Below are 21,586 nucleotides of genomic sequence, written 5' to 3'. Positions count from 1 at the left end.
ATAACATATTTAAAATTCTGAAAACTGCTCACAATAAAATTAAAATTAAAGCATGTTTTCAATCTGGCAGATCAAGTATGTAAGTATCATTTTGAAATGTATGTGTGTTTTTAATAAGGACTTGTTATTTATAATATATAATATTTTGTAAGTAAGTAAGTAAGTAATGTTTATTGTAATAGGATTGAACCTGTTACATGGGGTGTTTCAATTATTAACCAATCACAATCATATTACAACATATTAGTTCCATATAATATATCTTAGTTATTTAGTTTAACATTGACATATATTCATTATTGAAAGGTTTAACTTTTAAATAAGATGCTGTATAACTTAATTACAAAAATTTTAACAAATTGGATATCTTATAATTAGTTACAATTCTGCTGTATGAGAAGAAATTTGTATTTGCTATTTACGTTGATAATCATATACAACACACGGAAGTAATATCCATTTCGGGACTAATGCTTCTTAACAAGAACAAAACATAAATTGGGAAAGATCCCTACGTCCATAACAATATCATATCAACTTTGTTTAAGGTTAACTGTCATATTTTTTTAATACTTTTAAAATGATGTAATTATAGTACCTCCTTTAAATTGTCCTAGTTCCTATAAGATTTTTAATTCCCTCATGCGATAATATGCCGATACTATTGTTCCGAACTCTGCTAGAACTCACTGTCACATGAACCTTCCTCTCATCTCCATAACTTGGTATAGGTGAAGCCTAGGTAACTACAATATTTACTTTTTCGGAATTCCCTCTTAGTATTAGTTGTATCGAAAAAGATATAGCTCGTCTATCTTTATTCCTTGGCCAGTAGCAATAGGTCACCAGACAGATGCACAATCCACTAATACACCGCGCCTTGCCAATGTATGTTTTCGTAGTAAAAATCCTTAGTTTCTACGCATTCCAGATAACCATGTCACTATTAAACCAATGATGAAGTAGAATTTCATATTAGCTTAGGCAACACTATGAAACTTTCCTTACAGACTTGGAAATTCCAGAACCCATTAGACGTTTATTATTATTATTACAGTTTGTATTTATAGAAGGAAAATTTACTGTTAAATTTACATTGACTAATTGAATATCTGTATTTCCGATTTTCTTTCATCCAGTACGAATTTTCCTGGGTTTATTGTTGTAACATTATAAATATTCGAATCACTATTCGGATTTCTCAATGGAGGAACTTAATCAATTTCTTCCTAAAAATTACTTAATTGTATTACTTTATCTAAATTAATGTCGTACGTGAATATTTTATTTTCTATGATATAACAGTCATCTCTGATAATAAATTTGTTACCTTTTAATCTTTCTTGTTTAATTGTCGTTTGTAATTTTTTCCTTCTTAATCTGGATCTTTTGCATAAATCGGCTGTAAAAATTGTTTTATTTTTTCTCCTTTCTTCGTTATTAACTTTAGCTTTTAATTTCCAAAATTCTTTTAATATCAAGTTTCTATTATACAAGGAATCTATTACAATCTTCACAATACGGTTAGATCCGTTATAATTTATCCTGGTTAAGCTTTCTATAGAGATATTTTTAATTCTCAAATCCTCTTTAATAAACTGATTGATTTCGTTAGCATAATCGGTCGAAGTAAAAGGAAAATTTATGATTATGATATTTCTATTAGTTCTCTCATTTTTTAATTTATCTAGTTCAAATTCGAACATACCTCTGAAATGGCTATTGTTCTTAGATAATGTCTCTATTTCTTCCATTTTCTGTGACACTCTCACTAGTTCTTCTTGAAAATGCTTTTTTTCTTCCTTCATTAAATTAAGTTCTGTCTTGATTCCTTGAATTTCCCTATTAAGCTGTGAAAAGTTATTTTGTAGTAGTTCGTATATTGATTTTAGTGTGTATTGTGAATCTTCCTGTACCAGGGGATCCTTATCTCTTAATGCTTGAAAATATTCAGGTATTTTCGTAGATCTTGTGGTACCAAGACTACCTCCACCGCACTCCTCCTCAATTTGAAGAAATTCTTCATTCAATAGATTATCCACTTGATTTTCTTTAACTACAGTCAAACTTGTTTTTATGCGGGGGATAGGGACCGCATTAAAAAAAACGCATTAAAAAAAATCTCACGAAACTTCACGAATGGCTGTAAATAATAGTTTTCACGACACAATTAAAAAAATATTTTTTTTATGCGGTCAACGGGGACCGCATAAAAAAAGTCTCACATAGAAAATAACTCAAAACCGTACGAAATAGAATTTATTGACAACAGATGTCAGCACTTGACTGCATCGTCTGGTCTATCGTCTGTTTTACATATTTTTGTCCAGGTGGTGTTTTGTTGACTTAAAAAGTAAATTATTTCATTTTTCGCATATTCATGCAATAATATTACTATAATAAGTGCATTTATGCTATAATAAGTTTATTTAGCTATAATAAGTCAACGTAAGACATGACGAATCGCACGAGACTAGTCGCCAACTATACCGCACAAATTAAAAATTCGCATTAAAAAAATCGCACAAATAAAAATCGCACATAAAAAGAGCGCATAAAAACAGGTTTGACTGTATTTCTTTAAAATTTTGCTTACGTGGCCTACCACGCCCCCTGTTTTGCATCTCCATTTGACTCAAATGTTGGGGAGAACGGGAAAGAGGACCTGGATTAGGTTCTATTCCACCAATTAATAATAGGCATATGATTAATTCCAAAATCAATCTATTGACAAATATCCACATCCTTAACTCGACCAAAATACGGTTATAATTTCCTGGTACGTTATAATACAACTGTTAAGCTCTGCGAAAAGTTCACCAACACCTTCAACAACCCTATAATATTTTGTATAAACATCCTTATATATATAATTCCTTCTGAAACAAAATAAGTTTATATATTATAACTAATCATCTAGCTCAATTTTAATAAATTGAGCTAGATGATTAGTTATAATATATTAAACCATAACACTTACAAGATTTATTGGACTATATTTAGGCTATAAATTAATTATATAATTTGTCTAAAGTATATTTTAATATGGGGAGCATCTGTCAGTGCTGTGTCTTTGTTACTAATTTATTTCTTTGTTATAGGCTAGGTGTAATTCATTGAACTTTTTAAATAATTATTCGAGAGAATCATGTAACTTTTGTGTTGAAAAAATTATGGATGCCTGGCATATTTTGGCTAAATGTGGGTGTCTTAAAGTGCTACATAAAGAAATTTTTGGTTGCGAAGTTCTTACCAGGTCTTTGTTTCTTAAAATTTTATCGGATCAAGTTATCAATTTAAAGTGTTTTGTTTTCTAAGAAAATCTGTTGATCGTTTGTTTTAGGGGGTGTGATTCCTCTATTATAAATTTGGTCTTATTGCTGTTGTTGTTTGGGGGCATTTGTCAGTGCTGTGTCTTTGTTACTAATTTATTTCTTTTTTATAGGTAAGCAATTTGCTTATTTTTGTTTGTTTTATTTTTATTTATTGGTATTTTGTATTTTATTGACAGATGCTCCCAAACTTTAACTTTAAACTTTAATTAATTATTACATTTTAGTTTAAAACCTTAACTTAAATTTAAATTTTTATTTATATAATTGATTATTGTATACTTTTGTTTGTGATCTTATGTTCATTGTATCTAAGCATTCTTTTTTTTTTTTGGGAGCTGGTATTGCCCTCCACATCAAAGAGTGTATCCAGTATGCATATTAAATAAATAAATAAATAAAAATAAATATTTTAATATATTTTATTACTAGTTTTTTTTAATATTCTCATTCAAAGTTATTTTGAATAAGAATATAAAAATATCTAAAATTTTGGAATATATTAGTGATTTACTTTTTGTCCTTTTGTTACAATATGAATCTATGAGTATTAAGTTTTGGCTCGGTAGAGGACTTATCACACACTATTGACATTGTCAGAGTAATCATACAGAAGTGGTTAGAAGGTAGATACAGTATTATTATGACAATGGTATGCATTTCAGACAGTTGTATGTCCCTCTACAGCCAAATTCAAAATGCATACCCACTTCTATGTGATTACTCCAACAATGTCAATAGTGTGTGATAAGTCCTCCACAGAGCCAAAACTCACTGTTCATAGATTCATTTTGGAATATGTTATCATTTCAAATTTAAAAATAATCTACAAATTTAAAAGAGAAAAATACAAAAGTATTTTAGATAATACTTGATATTTAAAGAATAAATACACATGATTATTTTATTTATTTAGTGCTAAATAAAAATAATGTGCAGGGCAGTCCAAAAAGTCAGTTAGTTAATACAGTAGAGCATTGATTATCCAACTCAATTGGGGACTGAAGTTGATTGGATAACTGAAAAAACGGATAACCAAAAAGTATGAAAAAATACATTATTAGTATAGTTTATTAGTATTAGGTTAGTATATTAACCAACTTTGCATTGAATTTTCATTGATGTCAAGCCTAACAAAATTTTTTTAAATAATAATTGTCGCTATTGTATCGTTAAAAATTATTTCTTTATTTTGCACAAAATAAATACAAAAATAAAGAAAAAATTAAAAATTAAGCCTGGTTTAGTACTGGCCTCCCTTTCATGGTCGAGTCAGTGTTGCCAGCTAAAACATGCAAACATTTAACAAAAATAATCTTAAAATAGCCAAGACATAGCCAAATATTGTAGCGCCACATCACTATTGGACACTTGAATTTGCTGACTAGAATGCAGTCGGTATTCTAGAATGTGCTCTTAGGTACAAAAAGGTTGGGGACCCCTGCTCTACTGTATATATTTTAAGAACTTATGAATGGTCTAAACTGAATTTAAACAGCTGCATGGTATTACTCATTTTAACTCTAAAGTATACAAATCATTTGTTGAAACAGTAATGTATATTTACTACAACTAAAGCAATTCTCTTAGATCTAAGCAATATTGAGCTACATCAGTTTACTATTGTAATATCAAAAATTTTTGCTTATTATAGAATTTTATAGATAACTATAATCTTGCTATTTATGTATTACTAATTAATAATAGTCAATACATAATATAAATTTATTTTAACAAATTACATTTTATACTATCATCTATAAAACTTAGAAAAAAAATTTCTACTCAGTTAATTCAAATAAATTCATAAAATTTAATTGTCTTAACAAAAAGTAACAAAACACAAATATTGCATATATGTAAGACATAAAAGGATGATATTGCATTTATATGAAGACAACAAACATTCGGCATCACTGCTTAAAAAATCCAGCAATGAGTTGCTTAACTTTCCCAGCTACATTTAAAACTGCATGTGGCACCATCTGTTACATTTTATTAAAATCTTTTTACATTTTTAATTATTATAAAATGGAAAGAAGCTTCATTTTGAGAGTAGGGATGTGTTTTATAAAAAATTGTAAATGCTAATAACGAATAAAATTGTCATTAAGTCTGACCCTATTAAAGATATGACACACAACCCCCTTTATCTTCCCACCCTATCAACCTTTATCCACCAAAATTTAATAGTATTAATCCTCAATACACAAAAAATTTCAGAAATTTTTGACAAAGCACAGGCGTTATTAAGCTTCAAACAGCATGAACAAAATTGTGCCACATACACACACACTAACATCCATACATGAAGGAAAAACCCCACAAATTTTTTTGCATTTCTTGAAATTTCAAGATCCAGAGTTCAAAAATATAATAATATTGAGAGGTTAATTTTTTGACTGATACTTCTCCTCTGTTATATATAACAGAGCCATTAAAAAAGAAATATAAATAACACAAATGTACTGTTCAACATCAAACTATCAGAAGTTTCTCTCTAATATTGTAATAAACTACTTTTGCTAAACATAAGATTAGTTCCTCGTTTTACTTAAATATCTTTACTAAATACTTAACTTTAAAACATCTTAAATGCTACATTGTATACGCATCAATACATTATTAAAGTAAATAAAATCAAAATCATCATCTTCATAAAATAACTTACCTGTGTGTAGTGATATTTTGAAATAAATGTTGATAAGGTGGTGCTGTATCTTCAGGTCCATGTGGTGAAGGAAATGATAATACCATTAAAACTGGTTTATTTATGAAATATTGCTTGGATTGTCGAAGAAAAGATATGCTATCATTAGCAATAAGATCAGGATAATAATCTTGATAATAATTATTTCCATGTTTAATTTTGTTGCCATTTATATTTACAGTGTAATTATAAAACCGAGAATTTCGGATTAATCCAGCCCATTCTCTCCATCCTGGTGGTATATATGAACCATTATAATCATTTAGGTATTTCCCAAAGAAGGCTAAGAAAGAAAAAAAAAAAATGAAATTCTACTTACTATGATGAATCTCATACAAACAACCATATCTTATAAAACTGATTCATTGATAATTTATGAATAATGCAATTGAATCCACATTTTATATTTAATTATTGTTGTAGCTTCTATATATAAAAATCCTGATCTTTACTTATTTAATGAGACTAATAAATTTCTATTTTTCTAACTCAATTATTTCTATCATTTAATAACAACCTCTATCGTAATGGTAAAATAATTTAATTAGCATGAGAAAAACAATTTTTAGTTTTATCTTAAAAGCTTTTGTCTGTTACATTAGATCAGCAATTAAAAATCAACATTAAAATAAATAAGTAAATAAATAGATAATTTTGAAAAATGTCAATATACATAAATGTTGTTTATGTATACTGACATTTACTATTTATTAATGATATACTATTTATGTATACTTGGCATTACTAAAATGTAAGTGTAAATTACTCTTAGTAGCAGACATATTACAAACTGTGTAAATAAAAGTAATATAAATTTTTAATTAAATAAATGAAAAAAATAAATTACAAAGACTATTCCCTTTCATATACATTCCATATATTAAATATAGATAAAATAATGGTAGCATCAACTTTTTCTATTGTCTTCATTTTTAAGCATATTTAAAGTATCAAATTATTTTAAATTCAAAAAATGCTTGAATTCAGATATTTAATATTTTTTCAGGGTTTTATTCCCAACAAGACTTTTTATATTTTAGTTATATTAATAGAAGAAACTTTTTCTTTTTTATCTAAATGGAAAACCTACATTTTTACTTCAAATGCATTGTTTTATGTTTGTGCTAAACATGGATAAAGATTTATATATTAATTATCTTAATAATTATTTGTATTTGAAAAATATCTAAATTTACAGTTTTAAATTATTTTTATTACTGTTACAAAATACAACAATTTAAACTACATATATTCACATTTTTTATGTTAATTATTTTTCTAAAATAAAATTCTCAACTGAATTGGATATACAAGTAATATGTTGTTTAATATGCAAGTAACATCAAAATTCAAATCACTAGCAAAACTTTAGTATCAATTTTTCTCAAATGTTACAGCTCATATTATAAGTCATTAACTTTGTCATTATTAAAATGCTGAAAAAAATCATATATAATAAAAGTAAACTTTTGAAAAAGACAATAATAATAAGATTAAGTTAAAGAAATAAATTTCTATATTATCTAGTAGAACTTTAAGATAAACTAAAGTAGGAATATACTATTGTATAATACAAATTTCAAGTTTATCACTATATGGTAGCAAACTAATTTGTAGTATATAATGGAGGAAAATTTTAACAAAAAAAATTCTTTTAAGTCAACACAAGAAAACATCTACATTAGACTATCTATTTACATGAATCAATATATAAAATTTCTTCTGAATAAAATGAAAAAATACAAGGCTTAAATTAATAAATACAGTTTAATTTTACTTTATATTTTTTCAAAGTTATAATTTAATAATTTTGTACAGAATTGTTGGTACATTCTGTTTTATCAATAATCTTAAATATATTTAATTGACATTGAAAATTTGATTTATTTTACCTGTTCTATATCCAGCATTATTAAGATAAGTAGCAAATGTTCGAGGCTCGTGTTCTTGCTGCCACATAGGAGAACTACAGTTGTCGTTATTTGTATATACATTATGATTGTGTACATAAAGGCCAGTTAAAAGAGAACTTCGTGAAGGACAGCACATTGGAGTAGTAACATATGCGTTGGGAAAATGTGCTCCACCTTCTCCTAAAATACGTAATGTCTTTGGCATAAAATTCATTGATCCTGTACAAAAAAAATAATTACATTAACTTTTATCTTATGTCATCATCAAGTTGATTTTCAGCAAATAAACCAATGTTAATTTCTTGGATTTATTTTATAAAAAAAATAAATTATCCATGTTTGTTTTAAATTCTTATTTAGAGAATAAGTTATTAATGATCCATAGAACACAAAGAAAAACAAATTATTATTATTATTATTAAAAACATCAAATAAATATTTACTACACTTCATTTAGTTACAAAAATGTAATAAAAACAAAAATCAGAAATGCTCAAACGTTGGAAAGAATAAAAATTAATTTTGCAGATAGTAAGCACTATCAAAATGATTCTTATATTAATTACAATTAATAAAGGATGGTAAAAATTATTTTTAAAATTGATAAGCAATTGCTAAAACTATATTTGTAATAATTTCAAATAAAATTCTGATAATATATTACACTACCAGACATGATTTTGATAAAATGTATTAAAAATGCATGATTTCCAACTAGTTCAGTTCTCAAAATAATTTTGTTTTTCTTTAATGATTTAATGTTATTTATACATATATTACAGCTTTCATATTAGCTTATGCATTATATATTTTAAATTGTTTGTTTTAAATAAATATTCAAGGATAAATGCAAATTAACTCTGGTTTCAGATGTTACTGAATTAGTTGAATTTCATCATCTATATTTGTATCAGATTTCAGGTTGTAATGTAAATACTATAAAATAAAAAATGAATTCTACAAAACATACATTTAAACTTACAATGTAAATATATTTAGCCATCTCTCTTCGTTTGTGAATTATGAATTACAAATAAAATTAATTTTACTTAAATGTTGTCACCAATCAATTTTATGTATTAAATGGATCATCTTTCTTATAAAAATTATGGAACAAAAGCAATAAAATCAGAAATTAATAACAAAATTAATGTTTTTAACAATGTTGTGGATGAAAGATCAAAATCTTATAAATGTTTAAGTTTTATTCCTAGATCAGCCAGCTATTTAAAAACATAATAAAATTCAAGAAATTATTTTATTTTTAAATTTTCCTGCACACTGTAGTAAGACTTCAATGTCACGTCTAAATTTCAATAGGAAATTTACATAAAATAGTAATAAAATTAATTTAATATTGTGATTAATAGTGCTTTTTTTACTTCAAAAAAATTATATAAAAATCATTTTTCTATTATCATTTAATTATCCAAGTTTAATATTTATGATTTTTCTTTATCATCAAATGTTAATTTGGAGCAAAATTAACAAATAAATTCTTTTAATTCAAATATATATGAAATATTTAAATTTCATATTATCTTTTCAAATGTTTGATTGAATATTGAATTATTGTATTAATAAATGCCTAGACAATTGGATACTTTTATTAACATATATTTTATTATTTTAAATAGAATATTAAAACTTTATCAATGATGATTTAGTACTGTATTTCAAAGTATGTAGTGTGCTCTTCAGAAATTGTGTTTAATTATAGTTGTGTTTCGATACAATAACAATAGATATGTATTTGAAAATTAAAAATATGAAATTTTCTACATATGTTCTACACCTAAAGTTATTTTTCTCATAAGGAAAACTAATTAGTATGATCCAAAAATTCATTAATATATTGGTTAGTCAGACATTCATTAATATATTAATTATTATATTAGATTAATTATTAAATTGAAAATTGTCAATTTAATATACAGACATCTGGTTATTTAGACTGTAAATAAATTTTAATTAAAGAAATATATCACAAAAGAAGGAAATGCAATCATACCTAATTCAATATCCTGATCATCTGTAATGATGAGAATTATGTTTGGTTTCTTGTCCCTGTTTGATAGTTGCTTACGTGATCTCAACTCCTTCTTATCATTATTTCCCCAAGAAGAATATTTACTATTTTGTCTTTGATTCTGTAAATTATAATCTTGTCTGTCTAAAAATGCTTCTGATTTATAAAATAAAGAATCCTGGTGTAAACCATGTCTTTCTCTTCCATTTGCAATTTCTATCAATATCATCAAGGAAAAAACTTCTAATATCAGCAGAAAATTCATTCTTCATTGCATTTTGTAGTTATATATCTTGAATTATAACCTATTAGTTAAATGATTAAATATCAAATAATTGATATTTTAAAGTAATATTCTTATAATTATATGAAATAAATATTATGCTAATTTAATTTTAATAACATAACATTCAAAGTTTATACAGTCAAACCTCAGTTTATGAACTTAATTTGTTCAGAAACTGATTTGTTCTCAAACTGAAACAAATTTTTCCCTAAGAAACGATGAAAAATAAATTAATCTATTCCCGACCCCCCAAATTTTTTTTAAAAGCTGTATTTCATTCATAAAAATGTCTACAAATGCAATATATTATAACATATAATATTATCTATATCTATATCCATTTTATATACATATTAAAAGCAAAATGTTCTGTCATCACCAGCTGAAACCGAAACTATCACTTAACAAAAAATTGCTGTAAATAGAGACCAGACTGCCTGCATTAAATACAACCAAATCAATGAAGATGGACAACAAGTACTTTATCCACACTCTTTGAAATACTATGATTCAATTGCTTTGATTTCAATTTTAATTTTAGTTTCACTTCCAGTGTAAAAACCAATTTTTATTATTATTTTATTATTTTAAGTTTTAATTAACCGGCTACCTATTGTTAATAAATACTAAATTAAACATTAATATTACAATATATTATATTTATTAATAAAATGTTGTTATTTAATTTGTTTATAATTGTTTATTTCATTGTTAATAAGCATCTTTAAACACAGATACATAGATGTCATTTATATTATATGAGTGTCAATTAATGTGGTTTTATTTAATTTGATTTAAATTTGATTGTTATGTGTACCAAAAAATGAAAGTAGTATCTTACTTGCATGCATATTGAAATATAATTTGAATAACTACGTCTTTGATGGTTCATTTCACAACATCTAATGATGCGAGACGATCTCTGTGCCATTAACTTGTAAATCGGTAGTCCTGTCATTGATTGGTTGGGGTGTTGACTTTCTTTAATTAATGTAGTAAGTATAGGGAGTTGACCAAGTTGGCAATCAGGGCCAAGCTACTTGGCAGGGCCAGCTCTGCCAAGTAGCTTTTTTGGAAACAGAGTTATTGCATGACAATTGGAACAAATATGACATTCAAAATTTTGTTTGTAAACTAAATTGTTCATACCCAAGGTTTGATTGTATATATGTATATATATATATATATATATATATATATAAACTTTGAATGTTATGTTATTTATATTTAGTTTACTTTTAATGTTATATATATACTAGCAGGTGGGCCCGGCGTTGCTCGGGCAAAAGTAACCATAGCGAAGATTAAGATTATTACGTCATACTCAACCTTACCCATTTTCACAGAATGCAAGAATTGGGTCCCCCTGTTTTCAGACTAATTAGAGAATTTTTAGATGAGTCTAAAAATATGTTTGATTTCCCGTGAAAACGAAAAAAACTGCATCTGTGTCTTGCACGTTGCTTTCTCTTAACAATTCCGTTGTTGACACTTCCATTGTTACTTGACACTTCTATCAACAATGGAAGTGTTAAGCCTTAATCCTGTCCCTCTCCCCGTGAAGAGGAATTTCAAAAAATCCCTTCTAGTGTGCATTCTCATGACACCCTAACTGTGTACCAAATTTCATCTTTCAACTCCTAACCATTTGGGCTCTGCACTGATTATTATTATTATCAACTCATCTCGATTATATATATATAGATATAACATTAAATAACTTTTGAACCACATGCTTTTCAGCCTCAAGTTTTTGTAGGTGGCACTTTGAGCAAAAAGGAATTGCTTCTATCACAAAGTCAGATGAGAGAAAGCATCGAGAGCATCATGAAGAGCATCTCAGATCAGACCTGTAGTAATGTGATTGCTAATTTCCAAGAAAGACTGCGCTACTGCATCTCAACAGAGGGCAGACATTTCAAAAACATCTTGCATTAATTTCCTTTTTCATCTTCTATCTTTGCTGAAAATTTCATTAAAAAAATTCGAATTATCAAAAAAGTTATTCAAAATAAACTTTGTGGAGAGGCTGTAAAACACCCTGTATATATATATATATATTCAAATTTTTATACATGTATTTTATATATATATATATAATACATGTATAAAATAGCTCAAACACAGTAAGCCTGGAATATATTATCACAAAAACAGCACACATCTGAACCTTATAAGAATTTCCAGGATATTTAATGCAATCACAAACGTTTTTGATCTGCACAGGAGATCAACCTGAAGATGATCTCCTGTGCAGATCGAAAACATTTGTGATTGCATTAAATATCCTGGAAATTCTTATAAGGTTCAGATGTGTGCTGTTTTTTTATGTATAAAATATTTCATTTCAGTGAGTGAGGCCAATAAACTATTGGCCTCACTCACTGAAATGAAATGTTTGAACAGAAACAGACTCAGATAATAAATTGGTGCAACAAGCATACAACAAGCATGTTACAGAAAAATTTGAAATCTTGTAATTTTAAATATTTTCTTTCCTCTATTACTGGTTATTTTTTAAATTTTTTTATATTTACAGCTATTTAATCTATACACTATACACAGAAAGCTAATATTGCTTATAACTGAATTATTATTAATTACAACAAAAATGCAAAAAGAATTATAAAATAATGTGAAACTCTGCAGTTTGATTGCCAAAGACACTAATTTTTTATACACAAGAGCTTATCAGTAAAGTTAGTTAGTTCCAAGCAATTTCAGTCATTTTCCTACTTTTATTTTAAGATTTATAAAAAAGAAAATTAGATTATTTATTTTGCACCACCCTGTATAATTTAGAAAGTTAATTTTTCAAATTATAAAATGTTAAACAATCTCGATATCATTACTTAATATAAAAGCATTAATATACTGCATATTTACAGCTTTCTTTTGGAATGAAGAGTTCACTGTACAGAGATTTTTCAATTTGTTTATTTTCAGATTCTTCCAGAAACAACAGATTTCTACTTTTACAACTTAATTCACCCCTGGAAAATGGCCATTAAGTAAGTCATCATATTTCCTATAAACTCAGTGTCAACAATTACATAAATTAAAATGCAGTTTTAATTATGCAATACCATACACAGCAAGCAAATAAAACATAATGCCTAAATATGATATTTCATAATAGAAAATGCATAGCAATAATAAAAGTGGGAGGGTCATAAATTTATTATGTTTTAATCTTACACATAATCTATATCTATGCATAATAATGATATAATTATAATGCACTTTAATTCAATTAATAAATTTAATCTAACAATAATAATAATCTGTATATGTATAAATATATATATTAAAAGCAAAATTTTCTGTCCCCACTGAAACTGAAACCAACACTTTACAAAGAAGCAGCATGTAAGTAAATCACACCAGGTCGTCTGTGGGATCTACGATTAAGTTCCTCGAAAGGACTTGGCATGGATCCATAGAAAGGGTTAACAAAGAGAAAGGAAGGGTTAACAAAGAGAAAGGAAGGGTTAAGATAGGAAACACAAAGACTTCACTTTTGATTCAGACTTGGAGTTAAAGAGACAGCTATTCGTTTGCTCCTGTAACAACTATTCTTTAAGTTTAATTTTTGACCTTTGGTTATATACAGATATACAAATTTAGTTTTAGTTTTTATGTTATTTTTAATAATATATACAAAGCAAAATGCATAATGTTCCATTATCACCACACAAATAACATAAATTTAAAAATTAATTTGATTTTCAATTTGAAAATTTCAAAACAACTTTTACATGGTTTTTAAAAATGTTTTAATTTTCAATTGATTTGATTTTATTTTTAGTTTTGGTATAAAGGCGAGAGTTGTTATTAAATTTAAGTACCAAATTTATTTGTTTATTTTAGTTTTAATTTCTTTAGTATTAATTTAGTTTTTATAATTATTTATTTAATTTTTCTTGCATTTTTTGAACCCTTAATTACAATTTTTTTAATTAATTGCAACTCTCCTTTGTAACATAACTACAGAAATTGTTTTAGTATTGTTTCTCACAAAAGATGATCAAATTTTAATTTATTTTAATTTTTTAGTAATTTCATTAATTTGTTTTATAAATTTGCCTGCTTTTTAAAAATTTTAATTTTAAGCAAGTTAACATTAATCGAACTTTCAAGCTACCTAGTAATGATGATAATATACAAAACAGAAATAATTATGATATATATTTTTCCCTTTTATTTTATTGTTTTAGTTCTTAGAGCAGTGATGGCTTCAATTTTAGTTTACAAAAACTAACATTGAAAGTTTAGAAGATGTTAGCTTTTGCAAATTATAAAGAAAAATATTGGATAGATTTCAAAACTTTGCAAATGTAATGTGAAAACAGGATCCTAAAGCTGCAAAAAATCAAAGACCACTAATGAACCTCAGATAGAAAAATTAGCATTAAATAAGTAAACAACAGCAGATTTCCCATTTGGGCCTCACTCACTGAGGGAATATTTTATTTTTCCCTGGAAAAATAAAATATTTAATTCCTTTATAATCACATTATTATTTTCTTTTCACATATGACAATCTCAGAGCAAGAGTAATCAAAGTCCAGTTTTTGGTGTATAGCCTTAAGTTTACTTAAAAGCAACTGCTTTATGTATTGCAATACAGATCTAAGTAAAATTTGTTGTTACATCCCAGACCAAAAAAGAAGAAAGTATGGGAAACATTGTGTAGAAGTTCTCATTAATTATCTTAAAATTAGAATTTACTGACGTGGATCAATCTTGCTTTGAGGTCATCATACAGAATTTGTTGTTGTTTTCCTGATACATATTGAAAAGTTAAATAAAGTAAAACTTGCATTTTATTTTTTAATCATTCAAATTAAATATTTTCACCCACAATTTGAAGTTACTAAATTTCAAATTTAAGTTTGACCTACCTATGGAAAAAAGGCTAACCATTGCTATTCTAGAATTTTGAAATATTTGTAAACATTATCTTAAATAAAATTATTGAAAAACTAAACAATTTAATATTTTTTTAATTAAAAATATTACCTTTTGCATATCCACATTCTGAAGAGTTAAAACCATAAACAAACTTTAATTTTAAAAAATGGGATCATGAATAGGTGATTTGTCAAACCAAGTTTCACTAAATCTGTAACAGCAAATTAAAATAATAACTGTAATGAACAAAATCATTTTGTTTTCAATAAAGTTCAAGTTATATCAATCAAAGCATTTTATCCATAAAGATAAAGAAGCACAGGCTATATTATGATCATTATCTTTCACTTTCAAGAGACAATGACTAGAATACAGCACCAGTGAATTTGGATTCATTAGTTCTGTTTCAGCTCATCCCTAATTCCTTTAAAAAAAATTTTATTCATATTGTTTTGGTTTCTACTCACTTTATTTTTTATATATTTTTATTTCTAACTTCTTGAACTAAAAATAAATTATGTAAAAGATTATTTCATCTCTCATTGTTACGAAAATGTTAACATAAAAGACAATGTTATAAATAATGAGTTAATTTGTTAGATATGGGCTATGACAAAGAAATTAACAAGATGCTGCTACTTTACTTATATTATTTCATCCAAACACAAAATATGACTGGTTGTTCAAATTCGTTCCATTAACTTTAAACTCCCTACATTGCTAGTGTTGCCACCTTTTCAAAATTGCTGACCGACAGTAGGTCAGGTTCGTTCAAACAGAATTCCCTGACGCATGCGCAATGTTATTTTACCATTGAAAAATAATGTGCATGCCAGTTCTAAACCAGTTAGGGACTTGTGTAGGAGCAACTTAAATTAAGAAATGAAATAACTTAGCTTTAAAGAGTTGAGAAGCCAAAAAGAAAAAAAAAAAAAGGTTGACAGGTTATGATGGTCGAGTAAAATGGCAAATTAACTTTCAGTGAGTGTGAGAAGTCTTTCGCTGTTAAAATAAATTTATAAAAAATATTTGCTAGTACTTTGTTTCATCATAATTTCACAATTTCTACAAAATCTTGGACAAAATTAATTGTTAACCCAGACAATGAATTAAAAACCAGACTGTCTGGGGTGAAAATTGGTCTGTTGGTAACACCTTACATTGCTAATTTTCTAATTAAATTCTTGAATATGGATATTTATTAATCCAAACTCTTGAATACAAACAGTCCTTGGTTTTCAGATATAATTCATTTCTGAGAATGTGTAGTAAAGTTGAACAAAGTTGCGTGTTATAAAAGAATTCTAGTCCCAGACAAATGAAAAAACTTAAGATATTGTAAAAAACAAACTTCCTTATGTTAAAATACATAAAACATTATTTGAAATAGTAAAACCATAGATTAAATAGAAAACAGACAATAATAATTATGTTGTTTTTGTTATTTATTCTGAATTTTTATGTTAGCTATTTAGTTCATTTATGTGTTTGTTTTTTGTAATTTCTCATTTCCACATTAACAATTTCTAGCATTCTCTCATTCTAAATTTTTGTTGTAGAATAGTAATATTTAAATATACGCGTCAGAAAAACATTATACTTCAGTTAGAAACTGTTTTTTAATATTACTAATCCTATATTTAAATATAAAAATAGCTCAAAGGAAATATATATGTTGTATAATTTTTTTATGTACCAAGTTTGATCCAAAAATATTGTCTTCATTACCACTGCATCTGTCATTGGTCAGACAGGCAGTGGTAATGAAAAAACAATAGTCAATTTTTAAGGAAATGATATTAATCCTATACCTATCAATGTCAATATTTCAAACATAATTTTTATTCTTATGTCAATAAAAATTAGGAATATTTTTCTATAATTTTGTACAAAACTGTCTTCAGTAATATAACAAAACTTTGTTTTTAAAATATAATTGGTTCCTAAAAAACCTTTGTGAAACAGGCCATCTTACAAGATATAACTAATTAAATTTTCTATGCTATTTAGTGATTTACATTACTTAGTTTTTTTTTATTTCTGTGAATTGCTTTTGTTAATTTTCAAGAACGTAATTAAACTGGTGGTATATTGGAACTGGATTTCACAAATATTATAAATAATGGTTTTAATAAATGAATGAATTGGTAAATAATTTAACGGAAAAAAATGTTCCATATTTAAACTCAGAGTGCAAAAGAGATACTCAATACAAATTAAGAAGTCAGACAACTATTTAATAACTGTAAATGTTTTTGAGTTTTCATACTTCCATCTTTATGTACAGTACAACACACATGAGAAACACTTGCTTATAATTGAATAGCAGATTAGAAGAGCATAAAAAAGATATATCCAAAACAGTTCTACTATAACATCCTTGGCACAAATGGTTATAAATGAAGTGATATGAATGCATAAATAGTCATACCCAATTCAAAATATACATAAGAACAGTTGAGAAATTAGCAATTGTTGTGAATGAAGATGAAGTTATCAACTCTAGAAAAGGGTTGTTCACCCTTAAAGAACAACCCTTTATTCTTAACCCTTTAACCCTTTGTCTGGAAACTTGTGATATCTAGATCACAAGTTCCCAGACAAGGTCTGAAATCGTGTAAATCACGGAATCTTGTGTTGAAATTATAACAATAGATTATATAGAAAAGAAAAAAAAACTCTTGATCTAGATATCGCGACACAAAATGTAAACGAGTGCCAGAACACGTGTTAAAAACGATCTGTCATTGTCAAACAGAAGGGGAGAATTCTGACCCAAAAGCTCATAAATAAATAGAATTATGACACAAGCACTCATAAATAGGTGGAATTCTGACCCGAATGCTCATAAATAGTCAATCTAGGAAGACGATTTCGGAAAGGGGGGACAGATTTAATGGATAGAAAAACATCGCATATGATCGTAACAGTTCATATGTGACAAAAATCACAATTAATAGACTAAGTTAAAAGTCTTGTAATTTATAAATCATCTCCGAGCACAATGGACACCCCGAATCAGACCTTTCCCATGACCCGAGTTGCCCAGAGTTTCACCTAGAAACAAAAGAGGGACCAATTGGAAAACGAGGAAGGGGATGAAGGGCCAATTGGAAATTGGAATAGCGAGAGAAAAACTATAAAAATCGAAATCTTCAAGGGATGCGGAGGAGACTCTCTCCGCATCCCACAAAAAGTCGTGATCTGCGTTGTGTTGTGTCGCCGCCAACAACGTAGGACACCTCAGCATCTTTGCGAGCATCTGCCCAGCAATCTCATCTCATCTGGCCCGAGGCTTCGACGAAAGGGAAATCCTTATCTCTCCAAAGGACTGTAGAGAAGTGGAACTGTCAATTGTCAATGTAAGCATAAATGTTACCAAATAAACAAGTTTCCTTTTGTAAAATGCTTGTTGTCAATTGCCTCCTTCGTCACACCCACATGCAAACTTCCCTTAGGTTCATCCTGACGCGGGATTAACTTATCCCCCCCTGTCGGCGACCTTACAATAATAATCTTGGATTTTTAGACATGGGCACCATCAATTAAAACAAATCTAACTTATCTAAGTTTTTATTCCAGTAGTGAATGGGATTCCATGTCATTTGGCCACTGCAAATGTATTTTTTCAAATCTCAAAATTACATCATATACATTATTTGCATTTAAATACACACATTTGATTTTGAACAATATGTTCAGAATGCTGTTTTGTTATGTCAAATGTAAAGATGAAAGTGTGAAAATTCCAAAAACGTTTATCTTAGTTATTAAACAGTAATCTGACTTCTTGATTTGTGTTAAATATCTCTTTGACCTCTGAGCATAAAAAATAAAGTAATGATGAAATGGTTTTAAATTTTAAGAAACTGTAAAACTAAGTACAGTTGTTTGATGTGACTAATGTGAAAAATTGACATATTAATTGCAAACCTGATAAGGTACATTTTTAGTTATGCATTAGTTAGCTATAAGTGAAATCTTGAAACTACTGCATTCTGCAATGAAAGTTATTGGAGTATTGATTAAGAAGTTTTCTTCTGTTAGATTTCTCTTTCTTATTCAGGTTGGTTTTGTTTTGCAAATTTACTGACATGTAGTATAAAATTTAATAATTTACTACATAAACTATAATAATTGGGCAATTTATCACTACCAAATCCAGAAAGTCAATTATTGGCAAAGTACATTGTAGAGAGTTTCTGTAAATAAAGTTATTGTTCTTTCATAGATTACGGTGAAAGATTCATCTTTTTAATTCAAAATACTTTGTTAGAACTTCCAATTGTAAATCAGACTCATACATATCAGCTTTAATCATCAATCTGATAAGAAATTCAAATACAAATATAATAAAAATTCCAGGATACACCTTTTTTCAGCTCATGCTTAAATTCAGCTTGTGATTAAAATATTTATTGTTTTGAATTTAAATCAATTGATATCTTGTTCTTTGAACTTCATGGGTCTGATGAAAAGATATGTATTGTCTTGAAAAAATCAGTTCTGGGAATGTTTATTAGCATTTTGTATTGTTCAAACTAGCAACAAATAGAGTCAGTTTTTAAAAAAAAGAGTATCGGTTTGAGATCTCTTCCTGGAAATACAACTTGAACAAATTGCATATCATCCATCACACAAAGACAATTAACAAAACTATTCTTCATTATGATTGACTCAATGTTATAAACTGAGGTTCATTAACTCTAAGTTTTTAAAAAGTCCAACAGAAATTTTTATTTTAGAATTAAATATTTTTCAGAATATTATCTCCAACCAAAAATATATTTAATTCTGAAAAAAATCATTAATGAACTTCAATTAACAAAACAATCTACTGTATATATTTAATAGTATTAAAATGCATTCTCTATTATATTTGTTAAAAATTACTTCTTTTACATGCCAAACAGTAATATAAATACATTCAGATTGACTTCTGATGAGATAAGATTTTGCACTTCACTTTTTTATATTTATGTTATATTTTTTCCTTTATTTCTATAATGATAAGTTTATAATTTATATAAAAAAATAACTATACTTAATAGCATTAAAGTTCAAAGTTATCAACATTAATTTTAGCATAGCAGTATAATATCTGTATATTAAATTTCCATTTAAAAACTAATTTTTCATAATTTACATTAAAAATTATTAATAATTTTACTGCTTGTTTAATTACTTTCTTAGACACATCATAAACAGTGTATCATCATGTATAGTAATTAAGCAAATTCACTTCAAATTTTCTATTTAATAATTCTCAAAATTATTAAAGTAAGTGAAAATGATCAATAAACAGTGTATTTTTAAATACAGTTTTGCATTACTAAACACAGATTTTTAGATTACAAGATAAGAATATGAAAATTTAATTGTCCAAATATTCAAGCAACTTTGAGAATAAAGGAATATTTAGACAAATTCTTTTTTTAATTTTTTGAAAGAAGAGAAATAAATAAAATTAAAGGATAAATTCAAACATATTTTTAGGGAAAATGGTATTAACAGGAAATTATAAACTGGGTCAGGAGGAGATAGAGTCAACTGTCAAAGCTCTTAAATTCTTTACTTCTTATGTATACATGAACAGAGAAGTAAAGAATTTAAATATATAAATATTTTTACATTTTCTGTAATAAAATAAAAGAATTTGAATGAAATATATAATGTTCAATATTTCATTCTCAATTGTTAATTAAACTTAACAAATTAAACATGAAATATAAAGAAAGTTTCTTTTAATACATTGTGATCTCAAATTTCTATCATTTGATTTTGGTAAGTTTTTACTGCAGACTTCAAATTATGTCATTTTGCATATCAAATCAGTTTTTTTTCATTTAATCCAAAAAAGCTAACATTATATCTTTCCAAATATAGTAAGATAAGCTGAATAATTTCAGAATATATTTATGTTTAACGAAAACCGATAACTGGATTATTTAAAGAATGAATGAAACAAACTTTTTTTAGATATCCAACAATAAACTTTAACATTTTCAAGCTAGTTTATAGCTCAAACACAGCTGTATATTTAAATGTATTCAAATACTAGCATTCCTTTATTAGATTCTTAAATATTAAACCTGATGAAGAGGTTCAAAAATATTAGTAAAAGTTTAATATTGGATATCTAAAAAGATTTTTATTCATTCGTGCATTTATGTTTACTCGTTGCAAGTACAGTCAAACCTGTTTTTATGCGGTCTATTTTTGTGCGATTTTTTATATGTGCAATGTGTTTTGTGCAATTATTTTTGTGCAGTATACCAATTTGATTGAAATTCATATACCGCACACAAAAAATTACACAAAACAAATTGCACAAATAAAAAATCGCACAAAAACAGGTTTGAGTGTATATGTAAATATATTCTGAATTCTTTTGAAATCTAT

At 26.7% G+C, this 21,586-nt stretch overlaps 1 protein-coding gene across 3 annotated transcripts in view; it reads right to left on the bottom strand.

Annotated features, from left to right (window-relative positions):
* Sulf1 (Extracellular sulfatase Sulf1) overlaps positions 1-21,586 on the bottom strand; it is a 107,989-nt gene that overhangs the window by 60,849 nt on the left and 25,554 nt on the right. For 2 of the 3 annotated variants that reach the window (XM_067265751.1, XM_067265749.1), the window contains exons 2-4: positions 9,967-10,289; positions 7,935-8,174; positions 6,004-6,325 (exon numbers count right to left, since the gene is read on the bottom strand). In XM_067265751.1, the coding sequence (XP_067121852.1) occupies positions 6,004-6,325; positions 7,935-8,174; positions 9,967-10,249 (845 nt within the window). In that variant the 5' untranslated portion in view covers positions 10,250-10,289. Of the gene's footprint in view, positions 1-6,003; positions 6,326-7,934; positions 8,175-9,966; positions 10,290-15,292; positions 15,396-21,586 lie in introns of all 3 variants that reach the window. The other variant, XM_067265750.1, reaches the window with a different exon arrangement.

The sequence above is a fragment of the Centruroides vittatus genome, unplaced genomic scaffold (genome assembly GCF_030686945.1).
Source record: "Centruroides vittatus isolate TY-2023 unplaced genomic scaffold, ASM3068694v2 contig_2433, whole genome shotgun sequence".
In the NCBI taxonomy this organism is placed as follows: domain Eukaryota; kingdom Metazoa; phylum Arthropoda; class Arachnida; order Scorpiones; family Buthidae; genus Centruroides; species Centruroides vittatus.
The sequence above is the reverse complement of the archived record's forward strand: the minus strand, read 5'-3'. Positions and strand labels throughout refer to the sequence as shown.